The sequence below is a fragment of the Cheilinus undulatus genome, linkage group 9, assembly GCF_018320785.1.
Source record: "Cheilinus undulatus linkage group 9, ASM1832078v1, whole genome shotgun sequence".
NCBI classification, from domain to species: Eukaryota; Metazoa; Chordata; class Actinopteri; order Labriformes; family Labridae; genus Cheilinus; species Cheilinus undulatus.
In genome coordinates this window covers 35149206-35170673 of record NC_054873.1, presented here as the reverse complement: position 1 = coordinate 35170673, position 21468 = coordinate 35149206, and the positions used below count along the sequence as shown (strand labels likewise).

The 21468-nt window shown below is 38.1% G+C and overlaps 1 protein-coding gene across 2 annotated transcripts; it reads left to right on the top strand.

Moving 5' to 3' along the window:
* The first annotated feature begins 1411 nt into the window (after positions 1-1411).
* washc4 (WASH complex subunit 4) lies at positions 1412-20277 on the top strand. 2 transcript variants are annotated; one of them, XM_041796374.1, is made up of 33 exons: positions 1412-1543; positions 2262-2401; positions 2491-2544; positions 2619-2684; positions 2980-3025; positions 3106-3173; positions 3255-3337; positions 3560-3602; positions 3695-3798; positions 5421-5541; positions 5627-5750; positions 5845-5972; positions 6114-6274; positions 6366-6492; positions 7230-7355; positions 7437-7544; positions 7655-7801; positions 7883-7962; positions 8415-8520; positions 8664-8780; positions 8968-9136; positions 10047-10201; positions 10350-10424; positions 10521-10625; positions 10723-10857; positions 11021-11129; positions 11230-11296; positions 13811-13897; positions 14203-14350; positions 14518-14614; positions 14726-14922; positions 18683-18779; positions 18976-20277. In XM_041796374.1, the coding sequence occupies exons 1-33, from the start codon at positions 1483-1485 to the stop codon at positions 19035-19037; spliced, it is 3513 nt and encodes a 1170-aa protein (XP_041652308.1). In that variant the 5' UTR covers positions 1412-1482; the 3' UTR covers positions 19038-20277. The 2 variants fall into 2 exon arrangements, with proteins under 2 accessions (XP_041652308.1, XP_041652307.1); XM_041796373.1 differs by having other exon boundaries at positions 18973-20276.
* The last annotated feature ends 1191 nt before the right edge of the window (positions 20278-21468 follow it).

The window sequence follows — 21468 nt, the reverse complement described above, 5'->3', positions numbered from 1 at the left end:
TCCAGACAGATAGATGACAATGACTTGGTTTCTTATCTGTTCTTGAATTTCTTAAGTTTGCAGCATAATTTGTTGCTTTTTGAGATCTTGTAGCCTACTCCACTTTGTCAGACAGGTTCTATTTAAGTGATTTCTTGATTCAACAGATCTCACAGTAATCAGGCCTGGGTGTGGCTAGTAAAATGAAACTCAGATTGACAAAATCTGAGTCAATCACAGTCAATTCTTGACTAAACAAGGCGGGGCAATTACTTTTTTACAGGGCCAGGTAGGTTTGGATTTCTTTTTCCTTTAACAAATGAAATCATCATTTAAAAATTGCATTTTGTATTTACTCAGGCTATCTTTTTTGCTGATATTGGAATTTATTTGATAATCTGAAAATGTAAGTGTGAACAATATGCTAAATAAAATCATATACAGCAGGAAAATAAGTGTTGAACAAGTCACCATTTTTCTCAGTAAAAACATTTCTAAAGATGCTACTGACATGAAATTTTCACCAGATGTTGGTAACAATCCATGGATTCCACACAAATAAAGAAATCAAACCATAGATATCCATAAATTAAGTTATGTGTAACAATGTGGAATTACACAGACATAAAGTATTGAACACGCTTACTGAAATGTATTCAATACTTTGTAAAACAAACAAACAAAAAATGTTTTTGGTAATGACAGTTTCAAGATGCCTCCTGTATGGAGAAACTAGTTGCATGCTTTGCTCAGGTGTGATTTTGGCCCATTCCTCCACACAAACAGTCTTCAAATCTTGTAGGCTCTGTGGGCTTCTTCTGTGAAATTTGATTTTTAATTCTCTCCATAGATATTCAATTGAATTAAAGTGATGTGATTGGTTGGGCCATAACTAGTGCAGTTGTACTTTTAAATAACTTAATTGAACAGTTCATTTACAAATAATTAGACGTAACAGTGCATGTTAATTAACATTCTTTGCAACATGAAAAAAGACTGAGTTTAGGTGCAATAACATGATGATAAAGTAATAAAACACTCATTAATGATTTAAAACAAAACAAAACAAAAAAAAAATAGATAAAAAGACAAAAATATAGATACAAACAATCTCGTGAATTAGAATCGTTGACATGGATTTTTTGTTTGAAATTACTTTATGAGACTGAAAACAATACTTTAGTTCCAGTAAAAAAAAAAAAAAAAATTGAAACAAGGAATAGTATGGAGACTTTTGCCTTGTGGATGTGAAATTTTGCTAACAAAATAAAGTGGCCGACAATGGTACATACTTTTCATCTTTATATTCAGAATACATGAAAACATTTTTGTTTCTACAATGCTCTTGTAGTTTTTCCACCACCGTTTATGTCTGAATCTATCTGTGACTGGACTCCGTTTCCCATGAGCACTAGCGACCATTCACAATATCATGGGATCCATCATGGGACCGTACTGCCCCACTTTTTAGCAGCAGTGTTTTAGATCTCTATTTTTGGCATTATGGCGGTAGAAACCATCGCACCTGACTGGGAGTTTGACCGTTTTGATGACGGTTCACAGAGTAAGTACCTGACGTACTGATGTTAGCTGACGTTAATCCACACTTACTGTTAGCTTCCGCTGCTAGCGGGATGCTCTGACACTGGGCTCGATCTATTTCCTGGCAGAGAACAACTCTTGATGTTCATTGCAAACAAACACTGGTCCTATATGTACCTTTTAGAAGCTATTTCGCGTAATTGTATTTATCTTACAAACAGGAAATAAGGTATGCCAAGAATAGTTTGGGTTTTAAAAGGTCAACTTGTAAAATAAGTGACAAGTTAGCAGACGTTAATCATCGTCATCAGTCTCACAGCTGATCAGTTTGACAGCTTAACGACTATGGACTAATTCTGACTGAAATTAGTGCTAAGAACTACCCAAAGAATAAACTATAACGCAATTTTACTTCATTTGAAGCAAACAAAAAGTTTGACTTAAGTGTTTATAATGTGAAAGTGCCATGTCTTCAATAGTTCATGTTCAGTGCGCTTCCCCTTAAAAATGAAGTGGGTTTCATGATTTATCTGGTGCCCAGTTCTGGCTTATATAGTTCACGTGTAGTCCATAAGAAAATACTTTTGTACCTAATATCATAAAGTACAGTTTTGCCTCCTATTTACTGCATTTTTCTGTTGCTAACTAGCTCTAGCAGCACTATTGTTTACATTGGTATCTGTCTTGAATGCAGCATCAGTCAGTCCAGCTGCAGAGATAAAACCTGTCTCTTCCTGCAGAAATCCACCTGGAGGTCCAGCTGAAGAACTACACCAGGTTTCTGGAGGAGTACACTTCTCAGCTAAAGGGGATCGAAGAGGCCCTGGATGACTCCATTGGGGATGTTTGGGACTTTACCCTGGACCCCATTGCCCTGAAGGTAAAACACCAAAACCTACTGACTGCACATCATCCTGACAGCACTCTTACGTTTTACTAGCATCTCAGTACTTTCCACCTTTTTTTCAGCTTCTGCCATATGAGCAATCATCTCTACTGGAGTTGATAAAAACAGACAACAAGGTAAATTAAGGCAATTTTTTTTTCTTTTAAGATTTGCTTGTTTGATAATAATCATAATGTTTTGGTTTATGCAGGTACTGAACAAAGTCATCACAGTTTATGCTGCTCTCTGTTGTGAAGTGAAAAAACTCAAGTTTGAGGTAAGCATTCAAAGCACTTTATCAATCACACTATAGTAGAAAGCAAGTTTGGGTACTTATTTCAAAGGAGCTCTGGGTTATTGTACTGTAAATAAGAAGTAACAATGTTAACATCTAGTTTTACCTGCCTACTTTGAGGTCTTACAAATTTGACTTGATTTAAAACATCTTAAAGCCCATATTGCATTAATGTTTTCTGGCTTTTCTGGCTGTTTAATATCTAAAGAAACGGACTCAGACTGTGTTATAAGATTCAAAATCTGACCCTGCACCCTACATTTATGCTCCTATACAGGCGGAAACCAAGTTTTACAATGGCTTACTGTTCTATGGAGAAGGAGGTAATCACTCAGCATTACTTTTCTCATAGCTTTTCTCTCTGAGGTTTGAATTTCCGTTTGATAAACTCTGTGTGTTTCAGTATCTGACACCAGTGTTGTTGAAGGAGAGTCCCAGATTCAGATGGGCAGATTTATCTCATTCCTTCAGGTTGGTAACAAGTCATTTCTGTCTGATTAAAATTTGTTGAAAGAGAAAACACTAACAGTGTCACTTTGTGTATTTAAATAGGAACTGTCCTGTTTTGTCACAAGATGTTATGAAGTAGTCGTCAACATTGTGCACCAGCTGGCTGCCCTCTACAACAGCAGCAAGTAAGAGTCTAAAAACAAAGCCTGTCATGTTTCACAGTGAATGCACTGTTCTTGTTGGGTGGGCTTAAATACCCACATTGTCAAAAGAGCTTTTATGCACTTGGCATGCTGTCGCAGGAACAGCTTACAGACTGCAGATTCTGTTAATTAGTTCTTGTATGTTTTTTTTTTCTTAAAACATAAAACAAAATGTATAAAACGAATTCTCTTTTTATATTTTAGGGTTGCTACCAAAGTCATTGAGTCGTCAGGTGTCCATTTCCAGGTGAGATTTAAGATGTAGATGTCTTTCTATCTCAAATCTTTTTTTTTTTCTGCAACGCCGAATATATTTTTTGTTCTTCATGCCGTTGGCAGATTGTGTACGAACACCTTGGAGAGCTGTTAGTGGTTCTGCTCACTCTTGATGAGATCATGGAAAACCATGGCACTCTGAAAGACCACTGGAAGATGTATAAAAGGTAACCACATTAACACAAACACAAACCAAAGTTACTACAAACACTGAGATCAAAAGAAATGGCTAAATAACAAAAATCCACCATTGTTCCTTCAGCATAATAATGACAGTTTTGAGAATAATTTCAAAGCAAGAATTTGCCATATTCAGAGATTCAGTGCCTATAACAAGTAGTCACCCCCTTGGACACATCAACACAAACTCACCATCTCCACTGTGAAGCCTTGTGGTGGCAGCATCACTCTGTGGGGATGCTTCTTGGCAGCTGGCCCTGGAAGGCTTGTAAAGGTAGAGGGTAAAATGAATGCAGCAAAATATAGGAAAATCCTGAAGGACAGTCTTATTCAGTCTGCAAGAGAACTACAGCCTAGGAGATTTGTTTTCCAGAAAAACAATGACCCGAAGCATACAGTGAAAGCTGCACAAAAATGGTTTTAAGACAACTAGGTGAATGTTCTGGAGTGGCCGAGTCAAAGCCCAGACCTCAATACAATAAAGCAGTGGTTCCCAAACTTTTTACAGCCCATATCCCTTCAGACATTTGACCTCCAGCCATGTACCCCCTACTCTCACGCACTTACTGCTGCTAGAAAAAGAAATGTGTCTGTAAGCCTGCCGCCGCCGCCACCCCCACCTCCCACATTTAGCATGCATAACATACAAATAAAATCTCTTAAAGAGAATTATTTCTCACAAAATAGATTTATTTACCAGCATTTTCAGTTCGCAACACCAGTTCACTTTTGAAAAAAGAAATTTACATTTCTAGAAAATGTTCAGTGATGGACTTGAAACTGTTAAGTACAAACTCACCACAGCTTTAATGAGAAGGGTGTCCGACTGAACATATGTTACTATAAGAATCTTGGACAATTCAGGACAGATACCCTTCTCCAAGATCAATCAGAAAGAAAAATCATGTTTTTATTTTTATTTTCACGTACCCCCTACGTCACTTTGCATACCCCTGGGGGTACGAGTACCCCAGTTTGGGAATCACTGCAATAGAGAATTTGTGGCTGGACTTGAAAAGGACTGTTCACACCTGCTCCCTGTGCATCCTAACAGAGCTTGAGCAATTTGCACAAGGGAATTGAGTAAAATTGCAGTGTCTAGATGTGTAAGCCTGGTTGAGCTCTATCCACACAGACTCAGTGCTGTGATTGCAGCCAAAAGTGCATCTATTAAACACTGACTTGAAGGGATGAATATTTATGCTGTCACTGATTTTACCTTACATGTGTTTATATAATTGAAGTTAATTTGTAGAAATCTGTTTTTCTCTTTAAAATTAAGTTGTTGGGGTTTTTTTTGTCAAAAAAATGTCAAATAATGATGACCATGCTTGATTTACAGAATCAGTTAAAGGGTGAAACATCCAAGGGAGTGAATACTTTTTTTATAGGCACTGTGTACCCTACAGTCATTATTTTTTATGTTTTATAGTTTTTATTCAAGTCAAATTTCTAAAAGTTCATTTGACCTAAGAAGAGATTTTGTCCTGCATTTTTATACTTGAGGTAATCTCATGAAAATGTTTTATATGATGAATTAAAACTTAAACTGTGCTGTTTAATAGACAATCTTTGTTCTGAGCTATAAAATCGGATCCTCTGGTTGTAGGATGTTGAAATCTGTACACCATAACCCAGGGAAGTTTTCCATTCCTGAAGAAAAGCTGAAACCATTTGAAAAACTCCTGCTCAAGCTAGAGGGACAGCTGCTGGACAGCATGATCCTGCAGGTTGGTCATTATTTCACTCCTTTGTTTTTAGTTTTGTGCATATGTGCAAACAGATTTTGACCTGTTGTTGACATGTTTGTGATAGGCCTGTGTGGAGCAGAGATTCGATGATCCTGGGGAGGGAGTCGCTGTCTCCAAAAACAGTGCTTTTGCAGAGGAGTTTGCCTTCAACATTCGCACCATATTCACCAATGTTGAATCTAAAATTGGTTGGTTTGTCTGAACACAACACTGATGTCATGTAGAACTATTTTATTCTGCGACTTAAAGTAGTTTATGCATTTATCTCTGTGTTATTTTCAGGTGAACCATCAGAGATCGACCAGAGAGATAAATTTGCTGGTGTCTGTGGTCTCTTTGTGCTCCACTTTCACATCTTCAGGAGTGTTGACAAAAAACTCTATAAGGCACTGCTGGACGTCTGTAAGAAGGTAGAGCAGTCCTGCCTCCTCCCTCTATCCACAGTTACATCTCTGTAACTGTGGATAGAGGGAACTCTCTGTCACATTTAAGTGTTTCCTTTATCTCTCCACAGTAAAAATGTGCTAACCTGCCTATGCTCATCTCTCCAGGTTCCAGCTGTCACTCTGACTTCAAACATTATCTGGTTTCCAGACACATTCCTCATCGCAAAGGTTCCCGCGGCAGCGAAACTGATGGATAAGAAAAGTTTACAGGCCATCAGAGCGCAGAGAGACACCTTTCTGCAGCAAAGAGCTCAGACACTTGCGAAGTCAGTGGTGCCCAAAAAGTTTGTTACTGCAGTATGCATGAGACCTTCTTACTTGAGTCTGGTAGTTTATTTTTTTTTCTCTTCTCTTTAGGGATGTTCAATCGTACTATGTGTTTGTGACTTCCTGGATGATGAAGATGGAGTCCATATTGTCTAAGGAGCAGAAGAGTGACAAGTTGGCTGAAGATCTGAACAGCAGGTGTAATGTGTTTGTACAGGTATGGAATGAAAATTTCAAATTCTTTCAAGGACTTCTGAGTTGAGCATGAAACTGAAAAAAACAGATCATTACAGTGAATTTGTATATTTATTCAACATCTTTAAATCGAGGCACCAGTTGTTGGAAAATGATTTTAAGAATGACCCAGATTTGGAAATCCAAATGTGTGCCTGATAAGCAAATCTGCATTATTAAGTTCAGTCTTTTTTGAAAGCCAAATCAGATGTTATCACTCTTATTTAAATAAACTTTTAGGACTTCCTAATCCAGATAACTGGACAGCCTAACAATACTGTCCTTATGTTTGAAACACTGCATTATCGACATGTTATATTCAACCCACTTTAGTTTTATATGTTGCATTGAAATCCAACTCCAGCATCCATCCTTGTGCCAGTATCAGAATTTTTCAAATTTAAGGAATTTTCCAAACCCTACTCAGTTTATAATCCCCTATTCTGAAGGTTTGGCCTGGATGAAAGCCAAACCTGGATTACATACTGGAATACAAATTCTTTGTTTCTTTTGTACTAGACATTGCTAAGACTTAACCCAATCAGAGGCACAAAATAAGATCAAATTGCTTTTGAACAATTAGGAACTGGACTTTCTGTACATTGTGAAAATAAGTCAAATTTCCTTAGAGATTAACCACATAAATACTGGGGAAAAAACACAATTTTAAAAGTATTTTTACCTCCCCACTAACAGCTCTGCCTGTTTTGTTCCTCACAGGGTATTCTCTATGCATACAGCATCAGCATCATCATTAAGACCACCATGAACATGTACATGTCGATGCAGAAGCCCATGACAAAGACGTCTGTGAAAGCTCTGTGTCGACTCGTTGAACTCCTCAAGGTTTGTGTGCAGTTTCAAGCTTTTCATGTGTCTTTCCTACGTTAGTCAGACTTAAAAAAGTCACGTGTTGTCTCTCCTCAGGCGGTGGAGCACACGTTTCACCGGCGCTCCATGGTTGTAGCCGACTCTGTTTCTCACATCACTCAGCAGCTTCAGTCACAGGCGCTCAATGCCATTGGTGTTGCAAAGGTAAACAACTACAGAGACAAGGACTCACAGTATTTGAATTTACAGACATTTATCACTGAGCTGTGATTTTCTTAATTCCACATGATATATGAGTGTTTTTCTCCCTGCAGAAAAGAGTGATCTCTGACAAGAAGTACAGTCAGCAGAGGCTGGATGTACTTTCGTCTTTGGTGCTGGCTGAAAACGCTCTGAATGGTCCAAGCACAAAAGAGCGCCGATTGGTGGTGTCTCTGGCTCTGTGTGTCGGTACTCAGCTGGTATGTTATTTCTCTGTGAGATGTTTTGGACTTTGGGACTTGGTTCTCAGTTTGACATTGGATTATCTCGCTGTCTTGCAGAAAACATTTAAAGATGAGGAGCTGCCTCCTCTGCAGTTGGTGCTGAAAAAGCTCGATCTGATCAGTGAGCTGAGCGAGAGGTGAGATTTAGTTTCTTACTATGATCAGGTTTATTAGGATTTTAAGTGCACTAACTTAGTGTAAAACAGTGGTGACAGAATGTTTAACCTTTAAGGCAGTGGTAGAAAAGGTGCAGAAGTTTGGATGCAGCTGCTTTATTTGTAGCGAGTTGACAGACATGGTCAAATTGTTTGCACAGAAAATCAGAAAAAAAAAAAAAAAAATCCTTCATTAAACAAATTAATCAAAGTGCTGATAATCTCATATTTACTTTCTTATCATAGTGGCAGCGGACTATTACCATTTAAATGAATGTCATTTCTGATGTTTTTAACTTGATGGATGCTATACTCAAACCTTGTCACCACTGTGTTTACATTTCTGGCACAATTACATGTATCGTTGCAAGAATTATGATTTTTTTTCTCCTTGAATTGTCTTTAGTCATACTTGAAAAATCTTTTCCTCACAGGGTCAAGCTGCAGTGTGACTGTAGTTTCCTCTACTGGCACCGTGCCGTGTTTCCCATCTACCTAGACGATGTTTACGACAACGCTGTGGATGCTGCAAGGATACACGTAAGCATTAAAATGCTATATGGACAAGCCATCAAAATTAAGATCTTTGATATAAAATGTTTAGTTTTGCATTGGTTTTAACAATTTTTCTTCTCATGTTTGATTACTCTGATGTTATACTCTTCTCTGATTGGTCGAATCAGTACATGTTCAGTGCGCTGAGAGACAGTGTCCCCTCTATGCTGCACGCCAAACACATGGAGTCATGTGATCAGCTACTGGAGAGCTACGACAAGGAGATCATGGATGTGTTTCACGAGGTGAGAGCAGATGAATAAAAGATGGAGAACAAATATACTGTTAGGTGTAAAAGAGCAAATACATGATTTTAGCCTGACCTAAAGAGTCCAACAAATCCCTTTTAAAACAACCTTGATTTTTTTGAGATGTATATATAAATATATAGATTTTTTTCACATGAGTGGTTCTCATATCTTCCTCTTATAGCACTTGCTGGACAAGCTGTGTAAGGAGATTGAGAAGGACCTGCGTCTCTCTGTTCACACACACCTTAAGCTGGACGACAGGAACCCTTTTAAAGTCGGCCTGAAGGACTTGGCTCACTTCTTCTCACTCAAACCAATCCGATTCTTCAACCGCTTCATTCATATTAAAGGTGCTTATAAAAATGTGTTTTACTCGCTAAAATTGAATTATGGGTTACTGCTCAGTATTGCCTTTTCTTTTGTGTCTTGCATCTGCTGCTATCTCTTGAAATAAAAAATGATTTATTCTGTGTTTTATCATAACCAGAGTAGTGTTAAATTAGTTTCATGTTAATTTGGTGTTTTGTTTTATTATTTAATTATTTTTGCATTCTCACCAGTGAACACTGTCTGGTTCAGTTTGGTTTGGTACTGTACATAATTATTTGTGTTTCCATGGTCAAAATTTGGGATAGGTATCAAAGAAAACCCATCTTTACCACCCTGTTTTCTGTGGCAAACTTTTGTAGTGGTACCAAGTGTTCCTGTCCCACCCTAAAGCGTAGAGCTAAACTGACTGCAGGGCGTTGATTGGTCAAAAGAATCTACTCTATGTGCAACAGTGGCAATAATGGACAAACACAAAATGTGCAATGTTTGCACTGACTAGAACAGCTTTTGTCCCTCACAAAAATGTTTTTAAAGGAAACTATAATGTACAGGTCAGCAAATAAACTCCATGGGGTACTCGTTTGATAGAAATGATAACTCAATTAACTCGACAAGTTACAGGCAGTAATGTTTTGTTGTTTGTGAACAATATCCAAAGAGCTTGCTCTGATATGTGCATAAAGGGAGCCATTTTTGCTGTTTTTTTAATCAACTTAAAAGGCAAAAATGGTACCAAATGAAGAGCCTGTTCCAAATTATGCAAAACTGCACCAAACCAAACTAGACTGCTTGCTGGAAACACATCAGAAGTGAAACTTGTTTGTGTCGATGTTGAAGACGTCTTTGTGTGTTGTCAAAGGAAATTTTAAGATGGTGTTTGAGGATGTAGCTGTCATAGTTATTTGCCACATCTTTCTCTTGTCCTTACAGCCTATGTGACCCACTATCTGGATAAAACTTTTTACAACCTGACCACTGTGGCTCTGCATGACTGGGCCACCTACAGTGAGATGAGAAACCTCGCCACACAGCGCTACGGACTCACCATGACCGAGGCCCACCTGCCCAGCCAGACCCTGGAGCAGGTCTGTGTGCTTCTAAATTAGTACCGTTATTAAGAGAGGAACTTCAGGAACAAATTGCAGAAGCAATGATCAAACATTTAGAGAATGATTAAAAAGTACTGGTGACTTTTATTTTCATAAAAGGTATTCTTTGTTTTTTTCTAATCAGGGTCTGGATGTTTTAGAGATCATGAGGAACATTCATGTCTTTGTCTCACGCTACCTCTACAACCTTAACAACCAGGTAAGACTTATGGCATTGATGTTTTTACCTTCTGTCTTGGGGAAAACACGCAGCTGTCTTTGCTTTGTTGAATAAAGTTTTAATCCTCTCAAACAGATCTTCATAGAGAAGGCGAGTAACAACAAGCACCTGAACACCATCAACATCCGTCACATCGCTAACTCCATACGCACCCATGGCACCGGCATCATGAACACAACGGTGAGTTTACGAGGAATGCAGTGGATCAGTATGTTTGGTCATAATCCAGCTACACTGTTTTTCAGATCTGTGTTTATTGTTTTTCATTTGTCATCAGGTGAATTTCACCTACCAGTTCCTGCGGAAGAAGTTTTACATTTTCAGTCAGTTCATGTATGATGAACACATCAAATCCAGACTCATCAAAGACATCCGCTTTTTCAGGGAAACAAAGGATCAGTCAGACCAGAAGGTAGATAAAAACTTCTTCCAGTCACAGTATTATTTTACCACAGCAGTGACTTAATAAAGGTTATTTATATCCATGGTGAACAATGCTGGAGTTCAACTCTGCAGAGTTAAAGTTGTAATTTTCATTTACCTATTGGCATTTCTGTTTCATGTTTTTAATAAAGTATCCTTTTGAACGAGCGGAGAAGTTTAACCGTGGCATCAGGAAACTCGGCATCACTCCTGAAGGACAGAGCTACTTGGACCAGTTCAGACAGCTTATCAGCCAGATTGGTGAGAAAAACACGGATGCTGTTGATCTACTTTTGGTTTCCTCTTCCAAACCTTAGATAAATGTAAGTCAAACCTATTATTAATTTTTTGTTATTTTTAGGTAATGCTATGGGCTATGTACGTATGATCCGTTCTGGAGGTCTTCACTGCTGCAGCAGTGCCATCAGGTAAAGTGAGACATTTATGTCCTGGCTGTTTTTCTCCTCTCTTCTGATGGTTATGTAAAGGTCTCGGTTTGAGTCATTCTCAGAAGGATACATGTGGGACCTGCAGCATGTGGGGTGTTTAAAATACTGAGGGTATCTTTTGGTTGTCCAGCTCCTCTTACAGTAATGAAGGAGATTGCTCTAAACAGTCATAAGAAGCTGGTTATCATTGTAACAGGTCATATTTTTAATGAGTGCACCTATATTTCACAAACTTATAACAAGGAGTAATATCAGAAACATAGGAAGTGAAACATAATCTAGAATAAATTTAGTGCAACCGCCAGGAAGCAGATGCAGACTGTGTAAGGATGCTTAAAAGACTAATTTTATCACCATTAGTGGACAATAGAGCAGAATAAATTAGCTAATTCCAGTTTATTCCTTTACAGTAATTATTTCTCAAATGTGGCATTTGTGAAAGTTTGCAATATCATATCTCTGCTGCAGCCCTGATGAAACACAGTGATGTATGATTTAGAAATAATAATTATGATAATAAAAATAATATTCATAATAATTATAATAAATGTGATTACAATCAAAGGGCTGTTCAAAGAAATTCAAAGAATAAAAATAAAAAACATGAAAACGTGTGGTAAAGCAGTACATAGAGTGCATTCAGAAGGTAAACCCCCTTTGCTTTTTCTCGTGTTATTTTGTAGCCTGATGCTACAGTTATTTAACTCATTTTAATTCTCATAAATTTAAACTTGGTAACCCATAACAACAAAATGAAAACAGATTTCTTGAAATTTTTGAAATTAAGGAAAAAGAAAAACTAAAATACCACATTACCATAAGTATCCAGACCCTGTGCAAAAATACTTGAAATTTTCCTCTGGATCTTTGCTGAGATGTTTTTACACCTTCATTGGAGTCCACCTGTGGTAAATTAAACTGATTGATCATGATACAGAAAGGTACACATCTTTCAATAGTGAGACTCACAGCTGACAAGGCATTAAAAAACCAAGCCATGAGGTCAAAGGATCTGCGTGGAGCTCAGACACAATTGTTACAAGGCACAGATCTAAGGAAGGCTACAAAAAAAATCTGTTGTTCTGAAGGTTCCCAGGAGCAAAGTGGCCTCCATAATTCTCAAATGGAAGAAGTTTGGCACAACCAAGACTCTTTCAAGAGCTGGTCACCCGGTGAAATTGAGCAATCAGGGGAGAAGGGCATATGTTAGAAAGGTGACCAAGAATCTGATGGTCACTTTGACTGAGCTCAAGTTTCTGAGAGGAGATGGGACAAAGTTCCAGGAGGAAAAACATCACTGCCGCCCTCCACTGATCTGGGCTTTAGGCAGAGTTGCTAGACAGAAGCCTCTCCTCAGTGCACATGAGAGCACCTGAGAGCCCACTTGAGGTTTGCAAAAAACTCCATGTGAAAGCCAAGCAGGCATTCACGTTTTGCAAAAAAAAAAAAAAAAGGGAAGGGGGTACTTACTGGGCTTCTCTGAGAAGTCAGATATTTATCAAGCATAACATTGAACCACTACAACTAATTTTTCTGTTCAGGAAATATTAATGTGCTTCACTATTTTTTCAGTTTTTTTGTAAATCAGTAAATTTGAAAATTCATGGATAACAATAATAATTATATTTTAGCATTAAAATATCATTTGGGTTGAAGAGCTTCTACATACTAGTGTATTAACCATTGCAGAAAAATAAAAAATGATTTTGGTAATTACCAATGCTGTTAATTTAGGGCAGCTGTGGCACAAACCTTACTTTGGTTAGGGTTAGGGTGGTCTAATAAATTTGTTAAGCACTGTATTTCACAATACTGTATTTTATATGAAAAAGAATAAAGAGCAACACAAAGGGTTTTACTATCAGTCTCCCTCCCTCCCCCCAGCTTATGATCAGCTCACAGACTTCTTTGGTCCAAGGATCTGTTTGATCATTATGTGGGGATTTCTACTGGGTGATCTCTAGTCCTGAACATAACTAGCTCCAGAGCAGGTTAGGTGTTCAGCAAAGGTTACCTTAGTCATCTACCCTGTAGCCTTTATCATACTGAAAACTTTAATACATATGTAATCAAATAAATTTAACTCTCTTTATTAGAACTTTGCACTATGCTGTATACTTTTCCTATGCTGTCATCTTAACAGTCTTTTTCTGCATCTGCTTGCTGCCAATATCATCCTGTAATCCTGCACTCATTGTTGATAAGATACCATATTGCAACCATCATCCTGAAGTTTTAATACATGCAATAGAGGCAAGTGATGATATTGGAGCGTCTTTTTAACATGCTCTGCTGATGAATACTGTCAAAAGAGCAGAAATATACAAAAATAATACTACAAAATCTGGCGGGTGGGAACTGCCACCATTAAGTCTAGTATCATTCTGTGGGGAAACGCTGTTTGATAAACAAAAATAATACTTCATAGTTATGGCCCCTCTGTACAACTCATATGCTCACTGATGTATTTTCTTTGAAATCATATGTCTCTAGGTTTGTCCCTGACTTGGAGGACATCGTAAACTTTGAGGAGCTGGTGAAGGAGGAGGGACTGTCGGAGGAGACTCAGAAAGCTGCTGGGTAAGACATTTAAAAAGCCTGCACCTTGTGTATCCACATTTAAGTGTGCATGACTTCTAGCATGTCCTCATTCCTCTTTTTTCAGCTGAAATTTGTAATAATGCCCTAAAAAGGATTTTTGATTGAATTTATTTTAGTCCAGTCAACTTCAGCATGTGTATGAATCAGTTTTGTGACATAAATGTTAATCTATGACATTTTCAGTGTATTTCCACACCTGCAGAGGGCACCACAGCATAATCGTATAAATGAAATGTCTCTTGTCATTTGCAATGATCCTCTTTGGTGTTCTGTTTTATATCCAGGGTCCTTGATTCAGTGCTGGGAGATCTGACCAGTAACTCTGCAGAGGGGACGGAGTACTTCAAGATGCTGGTGGCGGTGTTTGCACCTGAGTTTCGCAGCGCAAAGAACATGCACCTGAGAAACTTCTACATGATTGTACCCCCACTGGTTAGCCTTTCCGTAGCTGCTGTGCTATGATTTTCACTGCATTTATAGCTTATCTTTTGATGTCTCGTTTGCTTTTTTCAGTGCCGTTAAATTTTTTTATCAGTCGTTCTTTATCTTATCTTCTTCTTCATTTTCTGTTTACTATATATAATTTATTGTCCCTACAGACTGTAAATTTTGTTGAGCACTCCATCAGCTGCAAAGAGAAGCTCAACAAGAAAAACAAAAGTGGAGCAGCTTTTACAGACGATGGCTTTGCTATGGGTGAGCGAGCTCTAACTGACAGTCTACCCTTTAAATGCTGCATGTATCAGCTCATCACTCTTACCGTGTCTTCGTTGACCTCCTTCCCTTCTGTGTCGGTCTTTCTCTCAGGTGTGGCGTACATCCTGAAGCTGCTGGACCAGTATCTGGAGTTTGACTCTCTGCACTGGTTCCAGGCCGTCAGAGATAAGTACAAGAAAGAGATGAACGCGGTGGTGAAGGAGCAGAACGTCCAGTCTGCCAGCCAGGATGAGAAGCTGCTTCAAACCATGAACCTCACTCAGAAGAGACTGGATGTCTACCTCCAGGTACAGCAGATTATCAACTAACAGAGGATATGTCTAGATAAATCTGTCTTCTGCCATGTTGTTGTCATCTGCAATTGGAACTTCCTTTTTTTAAATGTAGATATAAATGCAGTAAGGAGCCTCAAGGCATAGGCAAGGGCCTGCATCCAATATAAGATGCAGATGCTGTGGCTGTCAAAAGATTAGCCTGTTAAATTACCCCTGCCAAGGAGGTTATGTGATCGGCAGGGTTTGTTAGTTAGTCTGTTTGTTAGTTTGTTAGCAACATAACTCAAAAAGTTGTCGGCGGATTTTGATGAAATTTCCAGGAAATGTCAGAAATGGCATAAGGAAGAACTGATTTGATTTTGGGAGTGATCTGGATCACCGTCTGGATCCAGGAATTTTTTAAATGATTCTTTTACTATTGGGAGATAGGGCTAATGGTGGAGGTCTGCGCTCTCTGAGTGCTTTTCTAGTTGTAATTAATCTCAGATCTCTGTAGTTATTCACAATTAATTACATTCTTTTTAGTGCATAAAACTCCACTATTTTGCATTTAAAACTGTTTTTACTTCATTTTTAAATTTTTTCTACTGTCTTAGACTAAGGGTAATTGACTTCCTGTTTGAATACAGACCTGCTTTTAAATTGAAGATTATGATATGAACTGAACCACAGAAGGGGGAAGTTGGTAAGGTTTGAAAAGGAAATAATGTGACAGTAAAAAGGTAAATGTTTGATAATACAATGTTCAGGTGATGTTTGACTTGTCCACTAAGCTGTTTGTGAGTTTTTTTAAAGGAGACATATCGTGCAAAAATCACTTTTTCATGCTTTTTCTAAAAAAAAGAAAAAGGGCCCCTGGCCTGTCCACAATCCCCTCAAATACCAGAAACCCCCCCCCTCCACCTTTAAGAAAATGTGTGCAGAAACATGTCGTTCTCAGATTTTCCCCTCATGACCTCATGTGGGGTTAGCACCGCCCCCAGGTTTGGTTGGCCCTCCCTGCTTGGAGGAAAATTCCACCCTCCTCTCCTGATGTTCCTCTCAGCTGCCAGCTGAAATGCTGGATAGCTGAGTGGGTTACCCTGCTGACTTTGGTCTAGCAGTTGATGGTCAAATCCCAATCAGGTCCTTAACTTTGGATAAAAGTGTCCGTAACATCAGGAGTGCTGCATCCATTTCCTGAAAGGGGTGCGGTCAGGGGGCAGAGTCAGACAGCTCATTAGCATTTAAAGCCACAGATACAGAAATGGCTCATTCTAAGCAGGGCTGAAACAAAGGGGTTTTTAGACATGCAAATATTCTATACTAGAGTGTTTTTTTCAGCAACAAACTTCACAGACATGTTTTGGGGACCTCTGAGAACAATATAAGCTTGTCTTAAAAGGGTAAGTTATGTCCCTTTTAAAGTAAAATCAGACATGAAGGCACAGCAGTGTGCTACTTTTACATCACTGTTGCTGCAGGGAGACGGTGACATGGCTAAAAGGGACAATAAAGCATGTGATTAATCGCAATTTAAAAACTTGGGCTAATAGTGAATCTTAGTTGATTGCAGTTATTGCAATTAATCTTGACAGCCCTAGAAAATGCAAAAATAAAACAAAAAAAAAACAATAATTAAGACGAGTATTAAGAATGTAAAAAAGATACCAGAGTGAATGAATTGGCATCAAATTAGAGTTTGATAGTCCAAAAAACTCCCCAAGAACGACCCCTAGACCCTTACTGAGTTCAAACCCCCAAAAAGTTCCAAAACATCCTTATATTGGACAAATTATGGCAAAGCAGGTCTTTGTATCAGGAACATCAGATCCATAAGAAAATGGATTACTGTGTGGTAAAAGGCATAAAATACATGTTTAAAAAATCAGGATTAATAGCAAAAGAATTAATATCAAAACCTGTTTTGCCTTCCATTGAATGATAGGCATGCTGCCTGCGACAGTATAATTTAAAAGATGTTTTAAAAATGATTTTGTCTATTAAGTATTAATAGCCTATTGTTTTGAATTTTATTTATTTTGTATTATCATTATTTTAAAATAAAATTTTAGACTGGTCTTTGTTTAGTACAGAAACAAAGGGCGGTCGTGTTATAATCAGGTTCATCTTATTTTTAACTACTACGGTACATTGATACAGAAACAAAAAAAAGTATCTTGACTGCTTTCATGCTTGTGTGTTACTGCTAGGGCTTAACATTAACGTTTTTGCTCACCAGCCACGGTGGCTAGTGGTTCTGTAAACTTACTAGCCACTCAATATTTCCACTAGCCACAACTTTGGTGTTTGGTAACTCTGAGCTATATGCCAAATTTGGTACAAAGGGTATGGCACACATGCTCTACTTCCCTCACCAATATGATCAATATCAGCTCTCCTTTTAATAAAGCACTTCTCCCTGTACATATGAAACAGCACACTACTGAGATATGGGTCAGACTGTTAGAGACAGTCATCTAAGAGTCAAAACTCTTAGATTTTTATTTTCTTAATGGGTATCAAGTTTATGCTAAAATTAAAATACTGTTATTCAGCTGTTTATTAGAAAAAAACTACAGCAGATTACAAGAACATCTCTCATTTTCACTCTGACAAATCTCCACCAGGGAATATTAAGTGTCCAACTTCTCCTGTCCTCTGCTCTATACTGTATGGAGGAAATGTTTTCATACGTGTGTCTAATACTAATTAAAACATTTCTTCAAATAATAGATGACTTACATTTGGTGGTGAAGCTCACATTTGGAGAACATTAAACAACTGATGTATAATATAAGAAGAAAAAAATCACCGTTTAGTTGAATTCTGTTTGACTCCTAGGTGATCAGTTACAGACTTTTATCCTTCTGCCTCTGTTTCTCACTGCCTCAGTGAACTGATTTGAAGTTTCAGAGTTTCTCTCGTCTTTTATAAACGTTTATTATCGATTTATGGCAAATTTATAATTAACCCTGAATACACAAATGTTTAAAAGTTTCAATGACAGTTAAAGTATGCGCATCTTTGCAGAGGTTTTTATCATTTAGATCGCCCTCAACAAACAAAGAATATAGATGGAGTATTAATTAAACAATAGTTAGACACACCGCCCACCCTGGGTCGCAGGAGCGACAGAGACACACAGCTGGAGAGCACACACACATAAACGGCGCTGACGCACACGACAGAGAGGCACTTTAAAGCAGAAAGAGAAAGTTCAGGTCTTATCCTGCAAATATTGAAACATTTTCCCTCAACAGATAGAAGCCTTCAGTCTAACCAACAGGTCAGTGTGAGTGTATGTCCGTATATGTCTGTGAGTGTCGCGTTTGTGTATGTCATACAGCATCAAAGCCCTTGGCGCTGCGTAAAATACGCACGAATGGATGAAGAGACCAGCCACTTTTCAGTTATTTTGGAGGGAAATTTGAGCTTTTATGTGCCAAACAGCCTCTCTATAACAAGCCTAAATCATAAAGGCTAACAGACAAGCACTTTCAGAGTGAAGCATAAGTTGTGACACTGATAAAGTCAACCCACCATCGTGGCTAGTTGGAGTCATGCTGCTACCCGCCACGGCTGAAATCCACCCGCATTTGGCTAGTTGGCGGGTGTCAATGTCAAGCCCTGGTTGCTGCTGTAACTACTTGCGTTGTTTGTGAGCTGAAACAAGCTCCCTTTGTGCCTCTTGAGTGCCCTGCATCTGTCACTTTTGCCTCCCCTCTCTCCTTTTCCTTGTCTGACCTCTGATATGGACTAAAAGCTCACTCTTTGTCTTCCATCACTTCAGGAGTTCGAGCTGCTCCACTTCTCATTGAGCAGCGCCCGGATCTTCTTCCGAGCCGACAAGACTGCAGCCGAGGAGACTCAAGAGAAGAAAGATAAAGGTTAGCTGCTGTTGGGAGGATTAATGGAGCCTTTTAATAATGCAAAACCTCAGGCACACAAGCCTTTTCATACAGGCTTTTTGTTCCTGATCATTTTTCAGATAGATAACACTCTGAACTATGAAGGATAAGGTCTGTGGGTGGTCACTTTTTCTGTAGATCTCGGCATTGACTTTCCTTCTCTCTCCACCAGAAGAAGCTGCCAAAGCCGGAGGGGCTTCAGACGGGTCGACCTCCACTGATGCTGCCTCAAAGTGAGCGATACGGTGGGATCAGTAGAGCTTAAGCTCTGCAAAGTGTCCAGAAGAAGAATCAAGTTCTCCTGCAGTGAATGCACTGAAACAAATGGAAACTGTATGAACAGACAGCTAAAGGAAATTGTTTAAAGGTGATCATCTTAATTCAAGAATGAATGTTTTATTTAAGAGCCACTGCAGGAAGTCTTTTTTTGTTTCCATTCTACAGAAACATCAATTTAACATCTAACGGTGTTTGAAACATCCAATAAATCCAGTTTGAATTTGTAGCATTAAAACAAGCAGATACAGTGTAAAATGTCGGGTGGTAAACAAGCGTCAGGTAAGGGTTTAGTTTTCTTTTGCCACGCTGCCTTTGATACATTCAGTCTGGATGGACTGTCTTATTTTTCTACAGTAGAAGCCTCAGCTGTGTCACTAATTAACATCTTTCATTTCAATAATTAGTGACGTCTTTGTTGGTGTCCATGTACTTATTGTGATTGATTGTTCATGGCCTGTGATGGCAGCTCTGTTCTTAATGCCTCTGGAGATGATAGCACAGTGAGGAGGAACATTGAGAATGTTTTCAGTGTATAATCTAATAATATTTTGTGCCATTTAATTGTGTTCCTTTCATTTTTAACATTGTATGAATGAATGTCTATGTGCCTTTCTAACCTGTGGTTACTAGTTGAGATGTCTGTTAAGTTAAGAAGGAGGGCATCCAAACATCCAGGAGGAAAAGTGCTGCATTATTTCTCTGCTGCAGTAGAGATGTTTCATTACAGTTTAATTTCCTGATTTTGTATCTATCAACATGTGGTACATGTGAAAGAGAGGCCATGATTTGGTCAGAATTACATTCCATGAATTAGCTTGATGAAAATAAAACTCTGTTAAGTCTTTGTAGACGAATAAAAACATGCACTTTTAAAAGAGCCGAATGTTTTAATCAAGAATGAATGAAATCCAAGTTTAGATCGCATGCTCAATAAATCTGTAGTAATCAAGGGTGGAAAGTAACTAATTACGTTTTCTTAGATTACTGTAGTTGAGTAGTGTTCTTGGATACTTTAACTTTTTTGAGTACATTTTAAAATCATCGGTTTTACTTTTATTAAAAATAAGTTGTCACCAGAGTAGCTGTTATTTTACTTGAGTACCATACTCATACTTTTTTCACCTCTGTTGACTACACAATAGCACATAAGGAGAGAATGATTCCAAATCAAAACAGCAAAATCGGGAGGGTTAAACATTTCAGAGTTCATTTTAACTCCCTTCTGAGTGAAATGTTTGTTATTTGACAGTGTTAATCCACCAGTGTTGGTTCAACTCTGTAACAAGTCAACTGATCTAAGCTTTGCCCACTACAATCTCAAATCTGGGGGGATGTATGGGTGGAGTTCCCCATCATGCTCTTGGACAGAGTTTAGATGTGTTCAGTTGTGTTTGGATGTTACCTGTTGTACAGTGATCCTTGTTGGGTTTCTTTTGGTCACATCTCTACTGGATTATTGTTGTTTTTGATGTGATACACATTTGCATTATGAGTAAATTTATCCACCAAGTTAGAGTTGTTGATCCCAAAGGACTTAAAGTGCATATAGTTGCCATGAAGTTGACTCTTGTTATGCCAGAAGAGACCCACCTTGCCACAAAGAGTTACTGGAGCTTTTGTACTATAAAATATTTAACTCTTTCAAAAGTGTAGTTAAACCATATGTAGTGTGGACCAATATAGACACTTTCAAAATATTAAATTAAAATCTTTATGGGTTTAATTAACACTGTCAATTTTGCTGTGTATTTGACTTATTATAGAGCTGTGACCTTACCTGGTTGAAAATCTATTCTTTTGTTCTTGCCCATAAGGAAAGATCACATCTTACCATGCAGCTCCTCAGAAGCTACCTCATACTCCGTACATAAACTTAAATTACTTTTACTTGAGTAGATTTATAAGTCAATACTTTGACTTTAACTTAAGTACATTCAAACCAGAGTAACTCTACTTCAGTACAATAGTCCTGTACTTTTTCTACCTCTTATGGTTATCAACTGGTCTATTCACAAAACCCACCACCACCTCTATGATGACAATTAGCAAACCAAGTGTACATACTGAGAAATACTGCAGTTAGGAAGTTAAATGGAATGAAAACAGGAAAAGCTAAACATATTTTAAAAGCCTGTTATTACAGAGGTCCTGAAAAGACATGCACAGACATTTTATTTTATTTTCTGTTTATCTGATACGATACAAATTTTATTTGATTTTTTCTGGAGAGCTCGAGAAATCCACACATTATTATGGAAAACCCAGTTTTGTTTTCTCGATATAACAATGAAGTAAGTTGAGATCTTGAGAAAACAACCCAAAAACACATCTTTAAACAACACAGAGTATAAAAATATATGGATGTAGGTCCACTTTGGACCTCCATACA